Source organism: Blennius ocellaris, assembly GCF_963422515.1.
Source record: "Blennius ocellaris genome assembly, contig: SCAFFOLD_201, whole genome shotgun sequence".
Classification (NCBI taxonomy): domain Eukaryota; kingdom Metazoa; phylum Chordata; class Actinopteri; order Blenniiformes; family Blenniidae; genus Blennius; species Blennius ocellaris.
In genome coordinates this window covers 34446-45000 of record NW_027661863.1, presented here as the reverse complement: position 1 = coordinate 45000, position 10555 = coordinate 34446, and the positions used below count along the sequence as shown (strand labels likewise).

The following is a 10555-nucleotide window of genomic DNA, read 5'->3' as shown; positions in this document are numbered from 1 at the left end:
CGTTTAGCTTAGCGTTCTAGCTAACAACCTGCGGTACAGTGAGCTGTTTAGCTTAGCGTCTCCGTGACGTGAGGCCATCGTAACTCTGCTCCTCGTCTCCGTCCCAGAAACCCCAGAAAGCTCCCTCCGATGAAGACGAGGACGAAGAGCTGACCAGTCGCAGCGCGGCGAGCGCGGCCGCCTCCCTGAACCGCGGCGGCCGCGCCAAGAAGGAAGTGAAATACTTCAACGAATTGGACATGGAGGACGAGGACGAGGACGACATGTTCGATTGAAGTGGTCTCTGGGTGACACTCACACTCCTGGTTCCCACAAACTTTTGTACATTTCCTGGTTTTCCTTTTCATTACTAGTGACGTTTAATGATTTTTAATGTGTAGGTGTTTTACACTTTTTATTGAAAAACATATGCAGGTTTTGTTTTTTTTATCCTCATGAAATGTTCTGTATTTGTCCGAAGCGGCTTTTAGAGGTGTAGCGCCGTGCTTTAGCACATTTTAATTGTTAAAATATGATGTAACTTTTTGAACATGAAGTTGAAAGTAAAGGATGAAATGTGACGTCTGCTTCTCTGACTCTTTACTTCCTGCCACTTCGACCCACAAGGTGAAAGGTCACATCCTGATCCTGGAGTCACGTCCTCCAGCTTCTCCCTCAGCCGGAGAACATCCAGTGTTTATCTGGGAGGTCACACCTGATCCAACACATGACAACATCATGGACACAACTGTGACATTCAAAAAGTTTAACTCATAGATCAAAGACTTCTGGGCCACAATTCAAAGTATTTCAAGTATTTATTTGATTATTTTGACATAATTTGGGCTTCCAGCTCATAAAACCCATGAACAGTGTCTATAGACGTCTATAGACACAGACGTCTATAGACACTGTCTATAGACACAGACGTCTATAGACACTGTCTATAGACACAGACGTCTATAGACAGTGTCTATAGACACAAACGTCTATAGACACTGTCTATAGACGTCTATAGACAGTGTCTATAGACACAGATGTCTATAGACGTCTGTCTATAGACGTCTATAGACAGTGTCTATAGACGTCTGTCTATAGACGTCTGTCTATAGACGTCTGTCTATAGACACTGTCTATAGACAGTGTCTATAGACGTCTGTCTATAGACGTCTGTCTATAGACGTCTATAGACACTCTATAGACGGTGTCTATAGACGTCTGTCTATAGACGTCTGTCTATAGACGTCTGTCTATAGACGTCTGTCTATAGATGTCTATAGACGTCTGTCTATAGATGTCTATAGACACTGTCTATAGACACTGTCTATAGACAGTGTCTATAGACAGTGTCTGTGTCTATAGACGTCTATAGACACAGACGTCTATAGACGTTTGTGTCTATAGACACTGTCTATAGACAGTGTCTATAGACAGTGTCTGTGTCTATAGACGTCTATAGACACAGACGTCTATAGACAGTGTCTTCTCTGGATGGACGAGGTCCTTCCCGAGAAGAGACTGAAGAACAAGGACAAGATGACGTCACGACATCATGGAGCAGCAATCAGGGCTTCAGGTTCAGGCATCAGAGGTTCCGGTAAGGCAGAGTGGAGGTTCCGGTACGGCAGAGGGGAGGTTCCGGTAAGGCAGAGTGGAGGTTCCGGTAAGGCAGAGTGGAGGTTCCGGTAAGGCAGAGTGGAGGTTCCGGTACGGCAGAGGGGAGGTTCCGGTACGGCAGAGTGGAGGTTCCGGTAAGGCAGAGTGGAGGTTCCGGTAAGGCAGAGTGGAGGTTCCGGTAAGGCAGAGTGGAGGTTCCGGTACGGCAGAGTGGAGGTTCCGGTAAGTCAGAGTGGAGGTTACGGTACGGCAGAGTGGAGGTTACGGTAAGGCAGAGTGGAGGTTCCGGTACGGCAGAGTGGAGGTTACGGTACGGCAGAGTGGAGGTTACGGTACGGCAGAGTGGAGGTTACGGTAAGGCAGAGGGGAGGTTCCGGTACGGCAGAGGGGAGGTTCCGGTAAGGCAGAGTGGAGGTTCCGGTAAGGCAGAGTGGAGGTTCCGGTAAGGCAGAGGGGAGGTTCCGGTAAGGCAGAGGGGAGGTTACGGTAAGGCAGAGTGGAGGTTCCGGTAAGGCAGAGGGGAGGTTCCGGTAAGGCAGAGGGGAGGTTCCGGTAAGGCAGAGGGGAGGTTACGGTAAGGCAGAGTGGAGGTTCCGGTAAGGCAGAGGGGAGGTTACGGTAAGTCACTCATGACCAGAAAGGAGGCGGGGTTAAGAACGACTCAGTCGCTCCAGAGAAGAACAGGAAGCAGCCGGCGGCCGTCAAGTTGTTCTGAGACTCAGGTTCCACTTCCTGCTGAAGCTCCGCCTCCTGCTCCTGAGAGGAGGAGCTCCTGCTGAAGCTCCGCCTCCTGCTCCTGAGAGGAGGAGTTCCTGCTGAAGCCCCGCCTCCTGGTCCTGAGAGGAGGAGCTCCTGCTGAAGCCCCGCCTCCTGGTCCTGAGAGGAGGAGCTCCTGCTGAAGCCCCGCCTCCTGGTCCTGAGAGGAGGAGCTCCTGCTGAAGCTCCGCCTCCTGTTCCTGAGAGGAGGAGTTCCTGCTGAAGCTCCGCCTCCTGTTCCTGAGAGGAGGAGCTCCTGCTGAAGCCCCGCCTCCTGGTCCTGAGAGGAGGAGTTCCTGCTGAAGCTCCGCCTCCTGGTCCTGAGAGGAGGAGTTCCTGCTGAAGCTCCGCCTCCTGGTCCTGAGAGGAGGAGTTCCTGCTGAAGCTCCGCCTCCTGGTCCTGAGAGGAGGAGCTCCTGCTGAAGCTCCGCCTCCTGTTCCTGAGAGGAGGAGCTCCTGCTTTTTATAAATCTCATCTAACTTTCATTAGAGCTGATCCCACTAAAACCAATGATATCAACTGTGTGTGTGTGTGTGTGTGTGTGTGTGTGTGTGTGTGTGTGTGTGTGTGTGTGTGTGTGTGTGTGTGTGTGTGTGTGTGAGTGTGAGTGTGTGAGTGTGTGAGTGTGTGAGTGTGTGAGTGTGTGAGTGTGTGAGTGTGTGAGTGTGTGTGAGTGTGTGAGTGTGTGAGTGTGTGAGTGTGTGAGTGTGTGAGTGTGTGTGAGTGTGTGAGTGTGTGTGTGTGTGTGTGTGTGTGAAGCAGTGAAGCACCTCTGGACGGTGCAGATCAGTGCTGACAGATGTTGACATTATTTATTCTGCTGGAAACAGAAACTAAGAGCAGGACGGCTTGTCCTCCAGGAGGGTTTGTCCTCCAGGACGGTTTGTCCTCCAGGACGGCTTGTCCTCCAGGAGGGTTTGTCCTCCAGGACGGTTTGTCCTCCAGGACGGCTTGTCCTCCAGGACGACTTGTCCTCCAGGACAGTTTGTCCTCCAGGACGGCTTGTCCTCCAGGACGACTTGTCCTCCAGGACAGTTTGTCCTCCAGGACGGCTTGTCCTCCAGGAGGGTTTGTCCTCCAGGACGGCTTGTCCTCCAGGAGGGTTTGTCCTCCAGGACGGCTTGTCCTCCAGGAGGGTTTGTCCTCCAGGAGGGTTTGTCCTCCAGGACGGCTTGTCCTCCAGGAGGGTTTGTCCTCCAGGACGGCTTGTCTTCCAGGACGGCTTGTCCTCCAGGACGACTTGTCCTCCAGGACGGCTTGTCCTCCAGGACAGTTTGTCCTCCAGGACGGCTTGTCCTCCAGGAGGGTTTGTCCTCCAGGACGACTTGTCCTCCAGGAGGGTTTGTCCTCCAGGACGGTTTGTCCTCCAGGACGGCTTGTCCTCCAGGAGGGTTTGTCCTCCAGGACGACTTGTCCTCCAGGAGGGTTTGTCCTCCAGGACGGTTTGTCCTCCAGGACGGCTTGTCCTCCAGGAGGGTTTGTCCTCCAGGAGGGTTTGTCCTCCAGGACGGCTTGTCCTCCAGGACGGCTTGTCCTCCAGGACAGCTTGTCCTCCAGGCCAGTAAAGGCGGAGCGTCAGACCAGATGGAGGCTGGAGGGTCTGATTGAAGGAAATCTTTTAGAAAACAAGAAGCTGCTTCAGTCCTGCCAAGAAAAGTTGTGAAAGAAGTTTTCTCTCTCTCTCTCTCTCTCTCTCTCTCTCTCTCTCTCTCTCTCTCTCTCTCTCTCTCTCTCTCTCTCTCTTCAATAAAGCCAATGAGAGCTGGACTTTGTGCCGCTGCTATTCTCCGTGTTCTAATTCTACGTTCTAATTCTATGTTCTAATTCAACGTTCTAATTGCGAGGAGGCGATTGATGTGCAGCAGCTGCATCCTGTGACCGTTCAGCCACGAGCCTCCGTCACCCCCCTCCTCCGTCACCCCCCTCCTCCGTCACCCCCCCCCCCCCCTTCCTCTTCATGTTCACAAGGCCTGCCAGGCCCTTTGTCAGCACACATGGCAGTGCCCCCCCTGCTGGCCGCGGCCGGTGCTGCTGCTCTGATGTGAAGTGACTCCAGATGGCAGCTGGTTGGGCGGCTGCCACGCTGCCACGCCTCCCTACCGCCACACCACCCTACCGCCACACCATTCCGCCACCACACCATTCCGCCACCACACCACCCTACCGCCACACCAACCCGCCGCCACACCACCCTACCGCCACCACACCACCCTACCGCCACACCACCCTACCGCCACCACACCAACCCGCCACCACACCACCCTACCGCCACACCACCCTACCGCCACACCACCCTACCGCCACACCAACCCGCCACCACACCACCCTACCGCCACACCACCCTACCGCCACACCACCCTACCGCCACCACACCAACCCGCCACCACACCACCCTACCGCCACACCACCCTACCGCCACACCTGACACCTCCAGGGAACATCTGGCCCCACAATGTGTGGCGGCGCCTCGCAGCCTCAGGCCACCGGGGGGCGACGGCACTCAGCTGGACCATCATCCTCTTCCTCCTCCTCGTCTTCATCACCGCCACCTCCTCTTCTCCTCTTCACGCCCAACCCCCCCCCCCCCCCCCGCTGAGAGGAGGAGGGAGGGGATACTGGGGAGGTCTTCATGGTCTCCATGGTCTTCATGTTCTCCATGGTCTTCATGGTCTTCATGTTCTCCATGGTCTTCATGGTCTTCATGGTCTTCATGTTCTCCATGGTCTTCATGGTCTTCATGGTCTTCATGTTCTCCATGGTCTTCATGGTCTTCATGTTCTCCATGGTCTTCATGTTCTCCATGGTCTTCATGTTCTCCATTGTCTTCATGGTCTTCATGTTCTCCATGGTCTTCATGGTCTTCATGGTCTTCATGGTCTTCATGTTCTCCATGGTCTTCATGGTCTTCATGGTCTTCATGTTCTCCATGGTCTTCATGTTCTCCATGGTCTTCATGTTCTCCATGGTCTTCATGGTCTTCATGTTCTCCATGGTCTTCATGGTCTTCATGGTCTTCATGGTCTTCATGGTCTTCATGTTCTCCATGGTCTTCATGGTCTTCATGGTCTTCATGGTCTTCATGGTCTTCATGTTCTCCATGGTCTTCATGGTCTTCATGGTCTTCATGGTCTCCATGGTCTTCATGTTCTCCATGGTCTTCATGGTCTTCATGTTCTCCATGGTCTTCATGGTCTTCATGGTCTTCATGGTCTTCATGTTCTCCATGGTCTTCATGGTCTTCATGGTCTTCATGTTCTCCATGGTCTTCATGGTCTTCATGTTCTCCATGGTCTTCATGTTCTCCATGGTCTTCATGTTCTCCATGGTCTTCATGGTCTTCATGTTCTCCATGGTCTTCATGGTCTTCATGGTCTTCATGGTCTTCATGTTCTCCATGGTCTTCATGGTCTTCATGGTCTCCATGGTCTCCAGGTTTGGTTCCACTGGGATCATCTGCATCTTCCACCACATCTGGATGAAACATCAGAGAAGATCAATGATGGACTGAAGTTCTCCTGGTGGTTCCCCTGGTGGTTCTCCGCACTAGAACCTTTGCTGAGCTAAAGAGAGTTGGTGGGGGGGGGGGGGGGGGGGGGGAGGGGGGGAGGGGGGGGGGCTGGTCATGTGGTCACGTGGTCCCTCCTCTCCATCCATCCTCAAGCTGAAACACGTTTTCCTCCTCAAGAAGAGAAAACTTCACTTTCTGCATCCTGGAACACACACACACACACACACACACACACACACACACACACACACACACACACACACACACACACACACACACACACACACACACACACACACACACACATACACTCACCCACACACACACACACACACACACACACACACACACACACACACACACACACACACACACACACACACACACACACACACACTCACACACACACACACACACACACACACACACACACACACACACACACACACACACACACACACACACACACACACACACACACTCAGTCACTCACTCACTCACTCACACACACACACACACACACACACACACACACACACACACACACACACACACACACACACACACACACATACACTCACCCACACACACACACACACACACACACACACACACCACACACACACACACACACACACACACACACACACACACACACACACACACACACACACACACACACACACTCACACACACACACACACACACACACACACACTCAGTCACTCACTCACACACACACTCCCCCCCCCCCCCCCCCCCCCCCCCCCTCCAGAGTGGAGCGTTATAAAGCAGCAGCGCCTCTCCGCTCCGTCACTCCGCTCCAGCAGGAACCAGGATCAGGATCAGGATCAGGATCAGGATCAGGATCAGGATCAGGATCAGGATCAGGGATCATCGCGGCTCCGGACGACCTGCTGCTGGTCCGTCCACCTGGATTACCTCTGGACTGGACCCGCCCCCCCCCCCCCCCCAGCACCTCCACCTCCCGAGCCTCCGTCCCGCCACACCGCCTCCACCTCCTCGGCTCGTGCGGGCGGTGTCGTCATGGGGCGCGTGGCTCGCGGTTCGGCCGGACCCCAGTGAGCGGATGTCCGGTGGCCGGAGGTCGTGACGGTCGGTCGAGGGACGCCAGAGGAAGTTGGAGCTCCGGGAGGATGCGGGGGACGAGGCGCTGGTCCGCGCTGCTCCTGACGGCCGCGCTGCTCCTGGTGAGTTCCTCCTCCTCTCCTCCTCTCCTCCTCTCCTCCTCTCTCCTCCTCTCCTCTCCTCCTCTCCTCCTCTCCTCCTCTCCTCCTCTCCTCCTCTCCTCCTCTCCTCCTCTCCTCCTCTCCTCCTCTCCTCTCCTCCTCTCCTCCTCTCCTCCTCTCCTCCTCTCCTCCTCTCCTCCTCTCCTCCTCTCCTCCTCTCCTCCTCTCCTCCTCTCCTCCTCTCCTCCTCTCCTCCTCCGCCGAGACACAACTTCTGCTGCGCTGCGGCCGCCAGCTGGAGACGGTTCAGGTCGGTCTGCCGGGGAGGACTTCTCCTCCTCTCCTCCTCTCCTCCTCTCCTCCTCTCCTCTCCTCCTCTTCTGGTTCAGCAGCGGTAAAAAAGTCCTTTGGTTTGACAGCAGAACAAACTTTCTTTCATTGGATATAAAACTTCAGCTTCACGCGTCAAATTCCGTCAAATGTGTCTCGCGCTGCGTAAAAGGTCCTGGACGCGTCCAGGAGGGACCGGGTCTGGGGGTCTGGGGGTCTGGGGGTCCGGGGGACCGGGGGTCCGGGCCCCGGGGGTCCGGGGGTCCGGGGGTCCGGGGGTCCGGGCCCCGGGTAGCGGGTGGCCGTCCTGGCGGGAGAACGAGACTCGTTGAAAGCAGCGACACGAAACTCAACGTGACCAGGTTCCTGCTGGTTCTGCTGCTTTCACTGGTTCCACAACAAACAAACAACAAACAAACAAACAAACAACAAACGATACTTTAATGAACGAACTAAAAAGATCCACGACAGTAAATATTTGGGACATTTCAGCTCGAAGTGTTTGTTTAATGGTGAAAACAGATCGAACATTTATACATTTGAATGTCATTTTACCTCCAAAAGCCAAATGTTGGATGTTTTTCTCTTTACACACAAACACACAATACATGAAGGAATAATACAAAAGGCAACGGAATCTTTTTTTTTTTTTTTTAAATTCAGTTTCTTTTTCTTGTGAATTCTTATCATTTCGTCCAATTGGCTGAAATATCAGGCCTGAAAAATCTTCTTTATTTTCCCTTTTAATGAATTGTGGCCTGAACATCTATTAAAGACCGTCTTTTATTTTCATCTGCAGGATTCACACTGAAAACGCTTCACGTGTTTTCACTGCAGGCGGGTTTTACACGGAATGATCAAGTTCTGAATTCAACTAAACTCCTGATTATTTACTCAATATTAATATTTAAAATGTCTTCATGTGTCACTACAGATCAAACTCAGACGGATTTGATCTGCAGTGTAAATCTTGTTCGATGAACCAAAGTGAAGCTTCGGTTTCTCTTCCTGACGGTCCTGGAGCTCCAGGTCCAGGTGGTCCAGGTGGTCCTGGAGCTCCAGGTGTTCCAGGTGTTCCAGATGGTCCAGATGCTCCAGGTGTCCAGATGCTCCAGATGTTCCTGGTGACGACAATAATCTGGATCTTTTCTGGAATGTTGCGGATTTTCCTTTATTAAAACGGCAGAAACCTTTTCTTTCTCTGTGGAGGGAAACACGCACACACACACACACACACACACACACACACACACACACACACACACACACACACACACACACACACACACACGCACACACACACACACACACACACACACACACACACACACGCACACACACACACACACACACACACACACACACACACACACACACACACACACACACACACACACACACACACACACACACACACAGGGTTCAGGCCGTCCGGCGGATTAGAGCTGAACTTTGATGGTTTTATTTGCAGTTAAAGTCTCTTGTCTCGCGTTAAGCCGCTTGTCCGCCGCCGCGTCTTTGACCCGCAGCGGTGCGGTGCGGTGCGGTGCGGTGCGGTGCGGTGCGGTGCGGCGCGGCTCGGCTCGGTGCGGCGCGGTGCGGCGGTGCGCAGGTCCGAGCCTCCGTCCAGTGCGGACCTCCAGCACCGGGAACATCCCGCTAGTTCAGGAACACCCGGGTTCTCTGGTTCTCTTGTCTCTGGTTCTCTGGTTCTCTTGTCTCTGGTTCTCTGGTTCTCTGGTTCTCTGGTTCTCTGGTTCTCTGGTTCTCTGGTTCTCTGGTTCTCTGGTTCTCTGGTTCTCTCACAACACGAGCTCATCACGGGATCAGTGTTCATATATTTTAACCCCCTTTTAACGAGGTCTGAGGTAGAACACACACACACACACACACACACACACACACACACACACACACACACACACACACACACACACACACACATCTTCCATTCCTATTCAGACTAACGTAGTAAATTAAATAGGTGTAATTTACAGACGCGTCATAAATCAAAGAAATGCAGTTCTGAAGATATTTTTTGATAAAGGTTGAGTTTAAACAGATTCTTTGCCTTAATTGTGCCTTTTTTTTAAACTCTATTTTTATTTTTCCGTTTTTCTCATTGTGTTGCTGTTTTGTTCTTTCTTTGTGGCGACTGTCAAGAAGAATTGTGCCTTTTTATCTTCATTATATTAATACTTAATTTAATCTATTTTGTACAGTATATGTCCTTTGTTTTCTTTACATAATTTCACGTAATTAATAAAATTAACAGTTTGTCCTTTAAATCCATCAGTTCCTTTTATTCCCTCACACATTATTTTCTTTGTTTTTATGTGATCATTTAGACTTTTTGTGTGAAATTCCCGGTCAATTCACAATAAATTAATTTGTCGTTGATGCCATTTAATTGCCTGCAACAAAAGAAGAGATTTTATTTAAATGTGGCCTTTTTCTCACAGTCAAGTGTATTTTTTAGTATATTTTCTGGTGTTTCCTGCGTCTCCGGACGCTGAAGTGTGTTTTCCATGTGAACACACCGTGTGGTTCATTTCCCACGTCCAGACCCAGACTCGTCCTGCTGCTGTGTTTTCTGCTGCGTCTCGGCTTCTTTCAGCTCGTTTGTCTTTCCGTGTTTCACACGATTGTTTTCTCACAAACACAAAACGTCTTTCTTTATGACGATTCTTTATGTTGGAATTACAAACAATCTCGTTCATTGTTGATTCTTTCTTCAGACTCGTGAACGTTTAAAGACACGAGCCTCAAAAATAATACAACTCTTTCCATGTATGACATCTAACGTTGCACCTCTATGTTTATTGTTTGTTGATCTGTTTGCTTCAGTTTCCTGTTTGACTCGTTATGTTCATCCGTCACGTCTTTTTGTTCTTTAGAGGACAAATGTTCCTTTTACAGGAATTTGTCTCTTGATTGTCTCTGCAGCGACTTAATCACACATTAATACGATGTCTCACGCTGCAGATTGGACATTCCTAAACATTCCGGTTGGACTTTGTCTCTTCAGACTTTATTTGAAAACGTTTTTCCAGCGATCGTCTTTTCTGCCGTTGATTTTTTCTGCAAAGAGACGAAGTGGAGCTGAAAGACGACTGAGGCTGCAGAGACTCGTCTGTCTGGGGCTCTGCCACCGCTCACCCCCGTCCCTCTGTC

General features: G+C 51.5%; 1 protein-coding gene across 1 annotated transcript in view; it reads left to right on the top strand.

The window, feature by feature from the left end:
• The window catches only part of top2b (DNA topoisomerase II beta), a 21856-nt gene extending 21296 nt beyond the window's left edge, over positions 1-560 (top strand). The window contains exon 31 of the mRNA XM_080522215.1: positions 108-560. Within this exon, the coding sequence (XP_080378341.1) occupies positions 108-275 (168 nt within the window). The 3' untranslated portion in view covers positions 276-560. The remainder of the gene's footprint in view (positions 1-107) is intronic.
• Positions 561-10555: the final 9995 nt, after the last annotated feature.